This window comes from Macaca fascicularis, chromosome 3 (genome assembly GCF_037993035.2).
Source record: "Macaca fascicularis isolate 582-1 chromosome 3, T2T-MFA8v1.1".
In the NCBI taxonomy this organism is placed as follows: domain Eukaryota; kingdom Metazoa; phylum Chordata; class Mammalia; order Primates; family Cercopithecidae; genus Macaca; species Macaca fascicularis.
The window spans coordinates 115,515,626-115,533,286 of NC_088377.1; the positions used below are offsets into that span (position 1 = coordinate 115,515,626).

General features: G+C 34.2%; 1 protein-coding gene across 26 annotated transcripts in view; it reads left to right on the forward strand.

Moving 5' to 3' along the window:
* The window catches only part of DGKB (diacylglycerol kinase beta), a 764,643-nt gene that overhangs the window by 213,024 nt on the left and 533,958 nt on the right, over nucleotides 1-17,661 (forward strand). For all 26 annotated transcript variants that reach the window (XM_005550071.5, XM_065542255.2, XM_065542256.2 and 23 more), the window contains 5 exons: nucleotides 283-357; nucleotides 4,087-4,206; nucleotides 12,539-12,656; nucleotides 15,030-15,118; nucleotides 15,202-15,318. In XM_005550071.5, the coding sequence (XP_005550128.1) occupies nucleotides 283-357; nucleotides 4,087-4,206; nucleotides 12,539-12,656; nucleotides 15,030-15,118; nucleotides 15,202-15,318 (519 nt within the window). The remainder of the gene's footprint in view (nucleotides 1-282; nucleotides 358-4,086; nucleotides 4,207-12,538; nucleotides 12,657-15,029; nucleotides 15,119-15,201; nucleotides 15,319-17,661) is intronic.

The following is a 17,661-nucleotide window of genomic DNA, read 5'->3' on the forward strand; positions in this document are numbered from 1 at the left end:
TCAGACACTCTCTTTTAGTAGAAGAAAATGTATTTTTTGTACAGTTGTGCCCTCTCCTGGTGAACATTTCTAGACAATGTACAAGATAAATTTATATTTAGGATTCTCTTTTCTTTATATAGTTAATTAGACCTTTAAAAATTATTATGTACATATATATATTCCCATGGAACTCATTTAACTTTTTAAGTTACACATTGAATGAAACAATTCCTGCAAGTGAAAGATTTAAAACTCACTAAGATCTTGTAGTCATATTTTTTATCTCTCTTTCTCTTCCAGGAGCTAGAAAATATCATCAGTCAGATGATGCATGTTGCAGAATACCTTGAGTGGGATGTCACTGAACTTAATCCAGTAGGTATATGAATGATTTCACTATTGGCTAAATTCTGGAGGGCCACTCTCCTTTCCTTCCCCTTCCTCTTTTCCTTCCTTCCTTCCTTCCTTCCTTCCTTCCTTCCTTCCTTCCTTCCTTCCTTCCTTCCTTCCTTCTTTCCTTCCTTCTTTCCGTCCCTCCCTCCCTCCCTTCTTTCCCTTCCTTTCTTTCTTTGTTTCTTTCTTTCTTTCTTTCTTTCTTTCTTTCTTTCTTTCTTTCTTTCTTTCTTTCTTTCTTTCTTTCTTTCTTTCTTTCTTTCTTTCTTTCTTTCTTTCTTTCTTTCTCTTTCTCTTTCTTTCTTTCTTTCTCTCTCTCTTTCTCTTTCTTTCTTTCTCTCTCTCTCTCCTTCCTTCCTTCCTTCCTTCCTTCCTTCCTTCCTTCCTTCCTTCCTTCCTTCCTCCCTCCCTCCCTCCCTCCCTCCCTCCCTGCCTCCCTCCCTCCCTGCCTCCCTCCCTTCTTCACCCCCTTCCTCCCTCCCTTCCTTCCTCTCTTCCTGTCTTTCTTTCTGTCTTTCTTTGTCTTTTCTGGGACCCTAATATATTCCTGTCACTTGACTTTGTCTTTTGATAACTAAGTTACTATTTCTAATCACAAGACAAAGTGGATTCTGAATCAGATAACAAGGTATATGTGGAGTTCTGAAGCTCTGAACAGTAACTTTTGCTTTCTTCCTCATGGAAGTTATTTTAAATGGTGGTCTTACATACATGTGGATAAGCAGAAGATCCTGATAGACACTGCCAAGGTCATGCCATGCCATAAAAGAAGGTGGTAGTTTTCCATGCACAGTGCATTGTGTTACCTTGCATATATATGTGTTATATAATGCTTTCAACTCTCTGAGGTAGATACACTATTTTTTTTCATTTTGCAGAGGAGTAAATTAAGACACAAATATGTTAAAATTATTTGCCCAAAGCTCTTTAGCTAGTTTGAATCAGGAATTTTTAATTAAATTGTTTTGAGAAAGAGTATCTAAAAATGCTTATAAGAGCATAGAATTCTTATTTTGAATAAATTTCAAAATTTCAACATTATTCAAATGCATATTAAAATATTCTTGATTTGAAACCATAGTTTTGGCCACAAAAGTATTCTGGGGAAAGTTCATAAGAGATATTGAGTTTATATTATTTTTTAAACCTTTAGCAAAATATCTATGAATAAAGCAAATGCAAATACATTTTATTTAAATCATTTACATTTTATGCAAATTCAAGAAGTGTATATTTAACCTCTGTTCACATTTATGAAGTAAACAACAGGATAATGGCATGATTATATGCTGCAAGAACTCTGATAGCATTTTCCTGTCTTACTGGGATTAGAATTTTTCCAGTTTTAAATCAACTATTGGGAAATGCATATGCTGTGCTTATAGTGAGTGGCAGATGTCATTAACAGGTTGCCATTTGTATGTGGAATAATAAAGTATATGGTAACATGCATTTAATTTATTGTTTGACTCACTTTAATATTTTCACTGTAAGCCAGGAATTTCTGATTAGTTCTGTTGCCCTTTTAATCGACAACAGCTTTCTCCTCTCCTACTTACCTTGCTACCTGTGCAGATGAGTCATCTATCAATCAAGCCAACTTGTTACTAGAGGGAGAGTGGGAGGGGGATTTGTTTTTCCATTCAGGTTTCTAAACAGCGAGCACTACCACTTCTCATCAAAAGTATTTTTGGTATGTGCGTGTGTGGGAGGGTGTTTGTAGCTTTGAGAAAAAGGAGATCAAGATGCTAGGAAGAAGGGGAGAGCTGGTAGCTGAGTAGTCTTTCTACAGCAAATACCTACTGTATTTGTCAGACTATTGACTGGAGAATACAAGCAATAAACTATAGCATTATTTGACATGTGTGTTACTGATAAATCTGCTACTATTCCAGGGAGCTGAAATGGTAGAAAGTTTTACATTATGTCTGCTGTCATGGGAACTGCCTCATCATCTTGCCTAAGGCTTCAATAATAGCTCTCATTGTAAACAAATGTACACATCAGCAGGCTTCTGATCATTTGCATATATAAATAAAGAGAAATGGGCCGGGCTTAGTGGCTCATGCCTGTAATCCCAGCACTTTGGGAGGCCGAAGCAGGTGGATCACGAGGTCAGGAGATCGAGACCATCCTGGCTAACACGGTGAAACCCTGTCTCTACTAAACACACACATACACACACACACACACACACACAAAATTAGCCAGGCATGGTGGTGGTCACCTGTAGTCCTAGCTACTTGGGAGGCTGAGGCAGGAGAATGGCGTGAACCCAGGAGACAGAGGTTGCAGTGAGCCGAGATTGCGCCACTGCACTCCAGCCTGGGCTACAGAGCGAGACTCCGTCTCAAAAAGAAAATTAAAAAAAAAAAAAAAGAGAGAGAGAGAGCGAGAAAGAGAGAGAAATGTACATTTGAGGTTGATTGTAGTAGTAGGGAAGACTGGAGTGTCCCTAGAAGTTTTTATCAAATTAACTCAGGCTCTACACTCAGTTCAATCTTATTTTTTTATGAGGCCCATGGGATTTGAGACACAGAGGATGGCTTTAACGTGAGATTTATTAGGTACAAAAAGGAAAGCATCACCCATCTGAAACAAATGTTATTGTTTTACTTCTCTTATGATTCTCTTATGATTGTTTTATTTCTCTTATGATTGTTTCTACTAATTCATCAGCAAGCTCTTGAGAATCGGGGGAGAAAAATAATCTAATTTTCAAATACAATACTTCCTGGGTGAAGACACCAAGCACAAGAGTGTCTAGGCAGACAATACTTCTACCAACAAATTAAATATTTCATGCATTGCATCTTTTCCAATCTCTGTTCCAATGCTCTCTGCATTTCTCTTTTTTCCAAATTGATTAACATTTTTGTATTATATAAAGACAGTGAGTTCCTTTCTTCATTAGAATTCTTACCATGTTTGCCATCTTGATGCCATTAGATGGGAAGCACTTTGCTTTCCCAGCAACCAAGGGTAGTATGTTTGGAACTTATATATAATTTCCATTAATAATAACACAAACAACACTATATGACACTGACTCTATATGCCAGGGGCTGGTCTGCTTATAATACATTAGCTTATTTAATCCTCACAACAGCCCTTCTGGATAAGTACTGATACTGCCACCATATCACAGAGAGGTAAATGTATTGCAAACAAACACTGCGGAGAACATTTTAAGACATTACGTGCAAGTCATCTTTAGAAACGAAGTTTAATTAAACATGATTTGATCCTTTAACTTCTTGACTCTATTAAATTCTGATAGGCAATTAAAAAGCAACTAAATTCCCTTGCCCCTTACTACTTAGCAAAGAATTATATGAGCTCTTTGCCATGAAGTTAATTTGTTCAGACATTTTCTGGCATATATATGAATCTGAAAAATAATCTGGAGAAAGTAATTAAAGACTACTTTCACACTTATTAAAGATTCTTCTTGTTTTAGCTGTGCTGTTCATTGGAAAAATGTTGAAAAGTTAAGCACTTATTTCTAAAACGTGATCAGTGTAAGTGGCCAGGTTTAGACATGCTAACAAAGTCACTACTTCATCAGTAATAGAATTAATGTTGTACTGAGTTACCAAGGCAGTTATCCCAACTCTGCACTTAGCTGTTAGTCACAATTGCATATGTGGTAGCCTATGAAATTTATTTTATTGATTGACCACACATTTTCCCTTATCTCCTCTACTCCAGATCCTCCATGAAATGATGGAAGAAATTGACTATGATCATGACGGAACCGTGTCTCTGGAGGAATGGATTCAAGGAGGAATGACAACAATTCCACTTCTTGTGCTCCTGGGCTTAGAAAATGTAAGTATTTCCACAGAGGAGGGTGGCCTGGTGGTGAGTCAGTGGGATCTCTATTACACATTTTGATTACAAATTGATCTGATCATTTTCTACCATGAAGCATGTAGTGAGTGCCTGGAACTTTTAATAAGTATGCCACAGTGCAATTTGACAGTAACTCCTTGTGTAGGAAACTTGCCACACACATATTGATGCACTTTAGGTATTACTTTAGGATCGAAAATATATTCTCTCTCTTTTGTTTTCCTCTATTTAAAGGGCAATCTAGTGTTTTTAAGTTACTGACCTCCTTATATTATCTAAAACAAGAGACTCTCCAATATTATTGTATTTTGCAGTTCTTGTGTGGTGCTTCATTATTTCAATGTTCCTCCTACCTATAAAGGTAATCTATTTTATTGATAACTGGTACTTGGAGGAGACAGTTAAATATCTGCAGTGGTTTAAAGAATAGTGGTGCAGAAGTCATTACGGTTTCTGCCATTAAAAGTAGTGGCAGAACCTATATAAACACCAACCTATATAATCGTAAGTTTTTCTTGAATCAGCAGCAGCCAGGTTGTCATTCCATGCCTGTCAAAAGTTTTCTTAGAGTAGTTCCCCTAGTTGCAATTAAATACCATTATGAAGGAATAAAATAAATCAACCTAAGATGAGAATGTAATATAATAATGACGTTGAAAGCAAATCTTGCTGACCCAGCCTTGAAGCAGATTTTAGTTATTGTTAGTTTAAAAATCTGATGACATCTATAGTGGATGCTAGATTTTTAAATTCAGCATTAATAATTATATAATAATTAGATATAATATGTGTACAATAACATGTCTGCTTAATTTCAAAGAACATTAGGGGTGGAAAGCACAATGACATTGTAATATTTAGAGTTTTAAGGTGTAAGACTATAGTATTCACCACTTTGCTGCCAAACCCAAAACTTTTCATACTTCTTGTTACCAACTGAAACAATTTTACAGATTCAAGACTATATCATAATTATTCAAGACACCAAATTTTTAAAAGTCATTTCTCAAGATATCTTACTGTCTGTGTTTGCGAAACATATGAGTGTATATAAAAATATGTTGGCACGAATGGGTTTAGGAATATATAAATGGGCTTTAGGAATATACAAATGAGCTAAGGGTTAAGGAATATATATCATTTTAGGAATAAATAATGGGCTTTAAGAGATTACCATTTGTTTTCTTTTTTACCTGGGTCTTCAAATTCTTCTAAACTCAGTTGAATCTTACTTTTCATGAGGCCCATGGGATCTGAGACATGGCCAGAGGGTGGAAAACAATAAAATACTAATAGGTGACATATGGAATATTACCCTTAAACTAATTTATTTAAACCAAAGATAATATATATATATGTATTATTGTTAATAAGTATATATTTCTACACTTAAAAATTTTGTGAAACAGTATTTCCTGGTACCTGAAGTTCTTATACTACACATAACTATCTTTTTAAAATGATATTTGATATCATATTTATCTCTATATTATAAGTATTTATTTAATTGTTCATGTACCTTATGACAAAAAAGCATTATGTAAATCAGACTGCTGGGAGAAAACAAAAGAAAAACTGACAAAATGTTGACATTTTAAGGTTTAATGTATACTTTATCCTGAAAAATTGTGTTCAGATAACTTTAGTCTGGAAATTCTAATAATAATGGTTCCCTACAAGGACGTTTTATGTTTGTAATGCTAAACTTTGTATATTCTAAGCATTTAGGGAAATTTTAAGATGAGAGGAGGGGACATGCAGGAATGAGCAAGTATATCATCTGGTAGTCGAGGGTGGGATAGAAAAGTGCAGAAAGGGACAGTCAGATGGCTATATTTTAAATATCACAAGAGATTTTTTGAAATGATGTTTTTCTTTGGAAACTATTGCTGATACCTTGTTTTTTATTTAATTTATCAATGTAGATATTTGTGAAGTTATAAAAATTAGCACAGGTAATAGAGTCCACAAATCTTACCTCATTAGCTTCCAGTGTAGTATTATTTCAATTGTAAGGCAATTCTATGCATTTAATGTGCACTTTATTAATTATACATAATTTACTTTCTAACAGTATTTGTAAATTTATTTTTTATGTTTTTAGTTAAAAGGGAGTGTTTGGAGCTAAATAAGAGAAATCTATTTAGAGTTTTATGATAGCAACAGAGCTGGGTTCCAGAGTTGTGTTTCCAGTGATGGCCGCTAGATGGCAGAGCCACATTGTTTAACCTTAAGAGAGCACCTTACATCTGAGATTAGATTCCGCCCCCGCCCTATCTCTGTAAAGAACAACTTTAAAAGAAGAAATTTCCCTTTTCTTTCATTTTTGTGAAAAAAGCCACCCACATTTTAAACTGTCTTTTAATAAAATGTATAAGCCATATAATCATGTGTAATGATCACAAAATACAGCATCTATTTGTTAGAAAGAGCTGTTTAACTCTAAGGCATGGTAATTGTTTTAAAAAGCGGGAATGACACGGAGACAGCTGAGTGATGAGAGCCTTTTTTAGTAATTGAGATATATTTCCTTTCTGTAGGCAGTTAATGTGTTACGTTATTACCTGGAGAGAATTTGATTCATGAATCTATCCCTTCACCTTTGCTTATTTAATTGAAAATCTAGATACTGCAGTTTGAAGTTGGCCACTTATTGTAAAGCTTGTCTTGTTAGGTTGTCCTATATGTTATTGTCTATTGCCAATTATGAGCTCGGGGAGTAGGTTCTAATTGATAGTGCATATAAAATACCACAGTGTATTTGAAAGTGACTGTGGTGTCCTAGCCAAATTACACAGAAAAGGAAGTAGTCCTGGGAGAGTAATCTTCACTTCTAATGTAAGGCACAACAGTTACGATTTCAGAGCAATTTATTTTTCTTTATCAACAGTAGTTTAAAAGCTAGTCTTTTTTTTTTTTTTTTTTTTTTTTTTTTTTTTTAAAGAATATCTGTTTTGGTACCAAAATCAGAAATGGAGTTGATGGGGACCAGATTCTACGCCAAATAGTAGAGAGTAAGATCCATTTCTTTTCTCTTAGAAGAGGCTCTACAAACTTTACAAAATACAAGACGAAACGGTCAGAAGTGGTATAGAGTGTTAGTGTCTCTTACATTTGAAGGAAAATTGAGAATTTGGATGGCTTCGTGATTCTGACTACCACAATAAAAATTTATATGTGAGACTTATTCATTCTTCCTTCAGAATTCATCTCACTGGAGAATTTTTTTTTTTTTAAAATATCCCATGTAATTAAACACTTTATCTAGAGGTAGATTCTGTTCCAGTGATTGGAAACTGTCTGCAGAAGGAGAGATATTAAATAATTTTGGCTGTGGGGCCATAAGGTTTCTGCCACAACGGCTTAACTCTGCTGTTTTGGCACAAATGCAATCACAGAAATTATGTAAATGAACCAGAAAAGTTGTTTTAATAAAACTGCATGTGCAAAAATAGGTTGCTGGACAGGTTTGACTCAGTGTCATAGTTTGCCAACCACTGACCTATTCTATCACCAATTTGTCAGATTAAAAAACAGAAAAAGTTTTTAATTTATTTTAAATAATTTGGAAGAAAGGAGTTTAATACCTTTTATTTGGCAAAATCAGACAGCCACAGCAAGACATGAGGACAAACAGACAGAAAGCATAGGAGCAGTGAACATCATCAAATTGATCAAATAACAGACCCTGGCTCTGTTATTAACTAACTAGGTCATTTTGTGCCAGGCAGTTGCTCTTTCTGGAAAAATGAAAAGTTAGTCAAGAAGAGAAGTTAGTGTTTCCTAATACTCTTTCAGTTCAAACATTCCTTTTCCTGCATGAACGAGATAATTAATAATGCTTCAATTTCTGAAATCTCTACTTTTGGATCATCATTTAATTTTTTTCAAGGAAAATTCCTGAATTTATATTATAGGGAAAAGAGAAATGTACGTTTAAGCAGTGGCTTAGCTTGAAATAGCGATACCTTAACTTGTTGTTGTGGATTGTTGCATCCACATCTAGCCTGCATGGTTTCTGGATGGTTTATATTTCGGTCTCACTATATGTGTGAAAAAAATCCTGGTCTTCAATTCTTATAGGTCATTTAAACTTTGCCTTTGATTGAGATGGTTTAGGACACATTTTTTGCTTGACTCTCAGTAAAGTAATATGCGAAGTTTTCTCTGATGAAATTCCTGAGTGATGGAGAATTGAAGACAACATACTCTTGGTAGATTAAATTATATTTTGGAAGCTGATGTCCAGCACATCAATTTTTAAAAGTTTTTAATTTGGTTAAGAGCGTTTGTTCTGCTGTCTATACTTTGCTCAATGTAGAAAGCCGTTACAAAACTAGATGAATGCAAAAATTACTGAGATTCCAGATTGTGTCATTTTTTAAATGACTACGTGGTGTAACCTGCTGTTGATTTTGCATTTGAGCCTCAGGAATGGCAGGTGACCTTACAGTGTGTGGTCTGGAGATGAACAGTTGATGACAGCTCCACTCAGAATTTTAAAACTTTTCTCTGCATTCTCTTTGCCCAGGCCTAATAGAGCTCATCTTTTTGTCTAAAAGGGAAGCTTATTTCACATTATCATAATTTTTTTTTGGACACCTTGAATAAAAAGTAAGGTAATTTAATAGTCTTTGTTATTTAATGAGTTGGAAGTAATTATTTGTAACATTAGCTCATATATATTTTATATATATATATATATATATATATATATATATATATATATAAGTTAAGTCAGTTGAAACATAACTAGGTGTGGGGAGAGAAGCATGTGGGTTAGGACATCAGTGAAATTTCTCCTTGAGTTCTTCTGAACAAAAATTATTTATAGTAGCCCTAGTTCACTTGAACATTTTATGTGATCTTGGAAGTATTTATGGAAAAACTAAAACTTTAGAATCAGTAGGATAATGAAATAGGTTTTGAAAGTTCTAAACAGCATTATTTCCTTTGGAACATCCCTTTGCCTTCTAGGAAACTAAGAGTTGGGGAAAAATGTAAAGTTCCTTCTCAGCATGGAGTAGCCTAGGATTCATTAAGCATTTCTCTGTCATAAACACAGACCTGAACAGCTTCATTACAATATACAGTGTTATGTCTGATGATGAAAAAAGAGCACATTTTAATGAAATAAAGTGAAATTTTAGGTATTTTTCTCAGTTCTTTTGGCTGAAATATTGGGATGTTACACAACGCAACCCAATGAGGGTAATAATATTTGCTGTTTATATAACACCAGTCTTCTGAGAAACCAAATTAACTTCACAGGTATTGTATAATGAAACCTCACACCACAGCCCGGAAAAGGGAAGTGGGTACTTTCCTTTCATTAGAGAGGAAGATAGGAAGAAAGGTGAAATGGCTTATCCACATTTTCACAGTAGGCTAGGAATCAAGCCTTTCTGGATGCCCTGCTTATTTCTGTTTTATAAAAAATAAATTCCCTTTTGTGATAATAAATATATATTTGCAGTGGAAGTACTAATAGGAATGTGTTCTACTGGCTGATAGAATCTAAGGGACAGATTCTTTCTCTCCCCATTAAGTTTACATTCTAAGCAAGATAAACAAGACAAGACATGAAAATAGAGAGCTGGAGTATAATTTGCACTGCTGAGAAGTAATTGGTTCCTGGTTTCAATTTCTTCTCTTAAAGAAGTCACATACATATTTCATCCCTTGCATATTTTGGCAATGTATCCAGCTAAGAGCTATAAAGCTATTTAATTTGTTTTTTTGGTAAAGCATTTTATGCCTGGGTAATGGATTTGTACATCAGTTGCAGCCTGTAACATGGATAAGTGTTCTGATTGACAGAACACCCACGTTCAGACTTGTTTATTTTTTGATAAGGAAAATGCCAGCTAACTTACTCCATATGTGCTCTTCAAAGGATGAAGCTTATTCACATGTAATGGACAATCATTTAAAAATAAAATGACAAGATTACAAGAACAGTAATACGTACGAAAATTCGATTTTTGTCCTTTTTACTTAAAAATGTTTTTAAGCATTTAGCTACTACTTTTAATTTTTAAAATATTAATTTAGTTTGTAAAAAATTAACAACCCCATATTTAATCTTTCCACATAAGGATGTTTAAATGTTATTTGAGGGGATATAAATTTTAAAATATAGACAGTTTTGAAAATATAGTGAAATATAGCAAAGTTAAATATATAAAGTATTCTATTCACATGATAATGCTACTAGAAATCTATGACTCACCCAAACCAAAACAGGAGATTCAGAAATTTCTTAAGTTTTGAAAGAAAATTGGAACACCTGTGTTTTCAGAAGTTTTCTGTATGACACCTGCGTAGCTGTATTTGTTGAGACCTTTGTGAGCCCCTTGTCAGAAAGGTAAATCTGAGCAATGTCAAGAACTGTAAAGGGTTTACATTTTATAAAATTTACCCTACTGGAAATTAATGTGCTAGCTTGCCACAGTTTTATGGATGCTGTCAGAGGACATGAGACTCCTGAGTCAGAGACAATGGACTTTGTTATTCACAACAAAGAAGTAACAGGAGCTTCACGTTTAAGTTCACCTTGCCTCCAAAATCCCATGGGAACAACAGAGTGGGACCCAAGTAATGATTGTACACAGCATCAAGTTTTGGAAACCCTGACTTAGGAAAACTAAATGAATTATAATGTGTAGGAAACAAACCCATTTAACCTTTGCCTACGAGAGAGATTATTTTTATTATACTGTAAGTATAGTAAGCAAACCAGCCCTCACCTCTGGAGGGAGACATGTCTCTATTGTCCAAGGCTAGGCTGTTTGTTACTCAAACATCTTTGAAAATATAGTCTTAAGAAGAAAAAAAAGAAAGGACAGTGCTTCTGCTTTCAAAACATGAAGAAATTCAAGAGACCCACCGAGAATTATCGCCCAGGAAGCATTTCATTAATGTTTCATGTTATGATGCAAATTTGACATTTCTGGTTCTAATGTAAGAATTAGTTACTGTAGATTTTCTCTAGTATTACAAATTTAGTGGTTTATCCCTTGACTGGGAATAGGAAAGGTAGTTAAGAGCATTATTATTAATATTTTATTATCAGGAGAAACAAGATGATCTGAATATATTTATACTGTCTCACTACTACAGGACTAATGTTAATGCCCAAGCACTTAATAGGTGCTCAAAAATTATTAGGTGAATGTGTTCTGAGAAATACGACAATTTGGCTAACCTGAAAAGTTATGATAAATAATGTTTTCAATAGAATACCAATAAATGTTCATCTGTTTGATTTAATTTGGTGATTAGACTACAAAAAATACATGTTAATGGAGAAAATGATGGTAGCAAAAGTAATGATATATAATAATTTCTTTTAATATCTTGACCTTCTTGTAAGGAGTTCAAGAAATTCCTAAGCATCATATTATTTAATTTTATTTTAATCTTGAACAATGCAGCTGTGATTAAACACCTACACAAGTAACTATTATGATATAGAGAGTTTTACTCAGAAGAGAAAAAAATGAAATGTTTTGCTAAAGTGGGAATTAATTTAAACCCACGGTTGTATTGTGGCAAATAACTATAGTGATTGTTATAAATAATAATATTAATACAGTTTTAATATTTTTACCTTCTTTCTGTGAGATTAAAACTACTTATATTTTATAAGAGGGGGCAAACAAAATGATAACATCATTAAATCCTTTAAAAAGTTTACCTTTTAAAATATACTATTTCTGGCATACTCAATATATTAATATAAATTGGAATACAGTATAAGGACTCCTGGAAGCCCTAGAATGTCACCAATAACTTATCTTTTAGTATTAGTTTTCCATCCCATCCCATTCCTCTGCCACCTTACAAGACCTGATCACCATGATGAATTTTGTATATTAAGTAAGCAAGGGTTAATGACGTCTTTGCAAGTTTTTACTTATCAGGCTCTTCCACTGAAGGGTATTTTGCCTTTCTATTTATTTATTTGTTTATGGAATTGTGCTGAGGATAAAGTATTTAAAGGAGAGGCAATCACGTCCCTGATCCATTTGGCAGGTCATGACGATGGCTTGGGGTGTGCCGTTGAGCTGTTAATATTAGACAAGAATTCGTGGGTTGCTATAGCATCGGTGATTTGTTAGCACTATCTCATTTCACTGGAGCACATGTGTTTTTCTAAAGGCTCTGCGGTGATCTTGGAGAAAGTCAGGGATGAAGTAACAGATTGTCTTCACATGCTTCGGTCCAGCTCTGAATTTTATTGGCACTTACATCTTTCACTGTTTATTTCATTAAGTGAAATCTGTTTCTCTTACGTCCCATGCAGAACGTGAAGGATGATGGACAGCACGTGTGGCGACTGAAGCACTTTAACAAACCTGCCTATTGCAACCTTTGCCTGAACATGCTGATTGGTGTGGGGAAGCAGGGCCTCTGCTGTTCCTGTGAGTACATTTGCTCTGCCTGGACATCATCGCCTCCAGTGAGGAAAGGTTGATTTCGTGGAACAGTCTTATTTGTAGATGGAGACCTAAAATCCGATCCAGACTGTCTCTGTACATGTGATTTACATTTTCCTGTACTGTGTTTTTGAATGTTTAGGTTACTCTAATTTCTTCAGTTTTGGAAAAACCTACCCTTGGAAAAAAATGAAGGACATTTTCCAAGTCTTCCGCAATTTTCTTTCCACTGTAGTTTAATTTATTCTTGTTTCCCATTTCTTCAGGGATTGTTTTGAAGATTTCTACTAGTTTTTCATACTTACATCTTATTCATATTTATCCCCCTCTCCTCACATGTTAGTCACTTTATTCACATGAACATCTTATAATGAGTTGCTTCCTTTGGGTATTTTTGTAAGTTACATTAATTGATTAAAAATAGATTTGCACTGAAATTAGGAAATCACAAGATACACAAACTAATTTTACACCTCAAGCCTATTATTTTTAATGCTAGCATAAAGAAAATCTTCATATATGGTTATTAGATGTTGGAATGCAAAGCATTGATGATTAATGAGTTCTGGCCATTTAAAAAATTTCAGTTCACTCATCTTTGCAATTTTCACTTTATTCTGTTAACTCAGTACTACCAATTAGAATGTTCTTATAGTGTATATAACAGTTAGTTTATAAAATCACCTAAGCAATTTTAAATCTACAGCCTATATACCTGAGAAAATTCTACAATCCACAATATTCCTGATAGATAAGAGTAGATATCATAACCTCTTCATTTAAGATCTCCATTAATCCATCAATTTATCTCTCCCCAACCTTTTCATCTTGTACAGAATTACTGAAACTGTCAAGTTCATTAGACACATTCCATTGTTGTGCATTTAATTAAATCTAATGTCTTACCTGGCTTCCATACCATTCATGGCTTATAGGTTTTTTGTTTGCTTGTTGGTTTGTCGTTAGCTAGCAGCTTTGGTAATATGTTCGAGAATTTCCTTACTCTCAGCTGTATTATTTGAAATTTAATATCATGTTTTAGTGCCACATATGTATATGATTTCTGAACTGTTTACAAATTTTGATAGTTACCTGAAATTTGCCATGTGTAACATAGTCTATGACAGCTACGTTTGAAAGGTTAGTTACATGTTAGTTACATTAGAACATTCTCCATACACAAAGGAAGTACTTTGTTTTTAAAGTTCTATTATATTTAAGAAAAGGAATTTTTGTGGTAGAGTCTGTTAATAAGAACACATAAAACAAAATGATAGGTCTCAAATAAGATGAGTGATATATGAAGAATGAGAATTTTGCTCATAAGCTTTTACTGATTAGTGTGGTAAATGCAATACTCAATATTATTTTTAATATAGAGGACAAGAGAAAGCATCTTTTCTCCCTCAACGTTGCCAAAGAAAATCACAGATATGAATATTTTGGAAGAGTTTTACCATATAAATATTATGTGGATTTAGTGTTTTTCATTTTAATTTGAGGCATTGGTTAGTTTTTTGTTTTTTGTTTTTATTGAGGAGGCTATATAGTTATTTTTAAGTATTGTTTTATATATTTATGCATTTAGAACTCTTAATTTGGAACCAACATTTTATTAAAAGAATACATGTAGTTGACCCTAAATCATATTCAGACTCAAACCATAAAGAACTTGAAGATACCAAAATGTACGTCTTGGTTTTCTGACACATGTTATATGTATACATAGATACATATATTTGCTTATGTGTATGTATACATTTGCATAGTAACATAAATTTTTGCATATGTATACAATATGCCGCCCAGCAAAGGCTGTTGCTTTTGGACAAATGATGCCATGATGGCCGAAGGCCTGGCATGTATGATGAAATCTATTCTCTGGAAATAGACTAATCAGCCATTTAAGATTTAGATAAGAGACAAAATAGCATAAACTCATGGGCTTTTATTCCCATGCCTGCCAGCTGCTCTCATGCCTATACTTTGTAAAATATAGATCTCTTCCTTCTAGCAAATGACACCAAGCCATTTGGCAGTCATCAATTTGTCTTTAATATTTTTGTCATCTGGGAATTATTGTGAAAAATTTGAGTGAGGACTGATTTAATTAAGCATTTCCTGCTATGCCATGATAGAGGAGCCTTGGTTTTTCACATGCATAATATTTCCTGTACTAATTGGCCTTTTATATTCCATGGTAAAAACAGTCGACTTGGACTTCTCCTTGATGTGGCTGATTGGATTGATTAGGGAGCAGTGGATATGAAATGAGGTTCTGTTAATGTCATTCTTTCTCTATAAAATTACAACCAGGACCAGGATTAGCTCTGAATTTGTGTACCTGTTTCCTTTCAGTCTGCAAGTACACAGTCCATGAGCGCTGTGTGGCTCGAGCACCGCCCTCTTGCATCAAGACCTATGTGAAGTCCAAAAAGAACGCTGATGTAAGTTTGTGTGCATGCTTGCTTTCTGAAAGTGGCCATTCTGTGGTGTGTCCTCTTACCACAATGATGTCATTCTGTTCTAGGTCATGCACCATTACTGGGTTGAAGGTAACTGCCCAACCAAGTGTGATAAGTGCCACAAAACTGTTAAATGTTACCAGGGCCTGACAGGACTGCATTGTGTTTGGTGTCAGATCACAGTGAGTAACAATTGGAAAACAAATCCCAGCATTCACCCACATTGAAGACTGTGTATCTCATGCTCTCTGAAAGTCCTGCCCTAGAAGGGCTTCCTGAGACTCAGTGTAAGCATATAATCACGGAACTTCTTATTTCAGCTTGTTTGCAAAGAGATAGTCTCAGGGTCAGATTTGTCCCCATAGAGTCCAGAATTTTAGAGCTGATGACAATCTAAGAGATGATACCATGGTATGGTTTTTCAACTGTGTTCCATGGACTGCTAGAGGTTCCCAGGAAGGTAATCAGACGCCATGGCTAGGAGTAAGCAATGCGAATAGGATACTGATTGGGTAGAACTTGGCTCTCCCTTTACTCCACAACCCTGTGTAATAAGAGTTTTCTGATTTGCTTATTGTAAATTTATTTTAGCCATAAAATCTATGGGCTTAAAAGGGTTAGAAAAATGAACAATGAGTTTCAGTGATTTAAGTATATAGTAAAGACTCTAAGACCAAAAAAGTTAAGCAAATTGTCCTTGACCACGTGACTAGATGGAAGTGCAAGTAGGCTGTGTTTTATTTAGGTCTTGATGCATCTAAAAATTCATCTTACCGTTCTTCCCAACATATTGTTGCCTTCCTGTTTCAGTTAAATCATACGTTGGGGTATAAGAGAGACTGATGTAAATGCTAGTCTTGATGGTGTTCACAATTAAGTAAGAAGAGATAAATTAGTCTTTTCTGGGACACTTTGGAATTTCACCTGGCTTGAATGACTGTCAAATCTAGCTTGAAAAAATTTTTGGAATGAATGCAGTTGTTAGATGGTACTTCTACAGTTATATGTGTAATTTCTGGAAGTTAATTAGAATCACACATTTTCAATAATAGCTATTTTTGATAATGTAGTACAAAATATTTATGGGGCTGGAGTTTTCCAGCATAGAATGAGTATTCCTGTTACAGGACTAAAGTTTTTACTTTTGTCAGAATAAAAAAGTAGGAGGCTCTGAATCAGTTAAGCAAATAACTGTCTCCACTGGGTCCCCAAGTGCCCCACCCTCAACCCAGGGATTAAACAATTCTCTTAAATGCTCTCTCTTTCTCTCTGTCTCTCTCACACACACACACAGGCACACACACACACACACACGCACACTCACACAGGATGATGAGAAAAACAACTGACTTTCTTTTCAAAAATACAATTAAGTACTTTCTTTTAAATGAACAAATTTTCTGTAATCATTTTCAGCTATTAGTTAAATTATGTTTACATTTGAAATTTTCCCAATTATGAAAGACAGCTTTTTAAAAGTGTTTGGTTTGTATAATAAAATGTCTAACGATGATTCAAATTTTACACACGAAGTACTCAAACATTGAAATCTCAGTTTTAAGAAGATCATAACTACTTCATTTTTAAAACATTCATGTACATTTTTAAAAATCAGGTGTCTTTTTTTTTGCTAACCGTTTACAAAAATATGTAGGTTTTGTTTCAGACCTCGTGGGGGCTTCCTCTTATTTTTTTCATATAGTGAATATTTCACTGGTTATATCTTAACTTTAACATAAGCTGAGATTAGAGAATATTAGAAATAATTTCTTCTTTATATCTCCAATTGTTTTCCTATTCTTCATAAGTTACAAACATATTGTCTTAGGTTTATTATTCAAATTTTCTTTTTTATTTCTTAAAAAATCAATATTTTTAAGTGTGTACTCAGTTTGAACACTCTAAAAACATGCATTGCTGCCTTTTCTAATGGAAAAGATTTCAAAGCTGTTAGAATTTTCTGTACTTGAATCCTCTCATTCTTTCTTTATTTAATCTCCATGAAATCTGTCTTCTAGCCTTTCCAGTCATGGGAACCACTGTCCTCAAAGTTACCATTGCTAGTGGTCTCTTATTGGTACACAAAGCATCTTAAAATTCTTCCTTTCCTTGTTTTATATCCCATTTTGTTTTTCTCATTGTTTTCCTTTTTGTTTTAACAGTTCTTCTTATCTGGTACTCCAGAATCCACACCTAGCCCTACCATATTCACAAGTTACGCATTTCTCTTTGGTCTTGATCCTGACCCTAGCCTTACAAGAAAAGAAGCACTTTCTTTTACAGGAAAAAGGATATCGCTTTTCCGTAAACTGTACTTTTAAAAAATCTAAATATCAAATGTCCCAAATCAGATAAGACAATATACCCTTAACATTTTATTCCTACACTAAATACCATTGAATAGCTGAATGTGATTTTGTTTGTCATTATGGCAAAGCACAACATAAACAGCAAATGTCTTAAATCCCCAAGTTCAAAATTATTAATAAATAAATCAATTAATCAATCTGAAATTTCTACTTAGG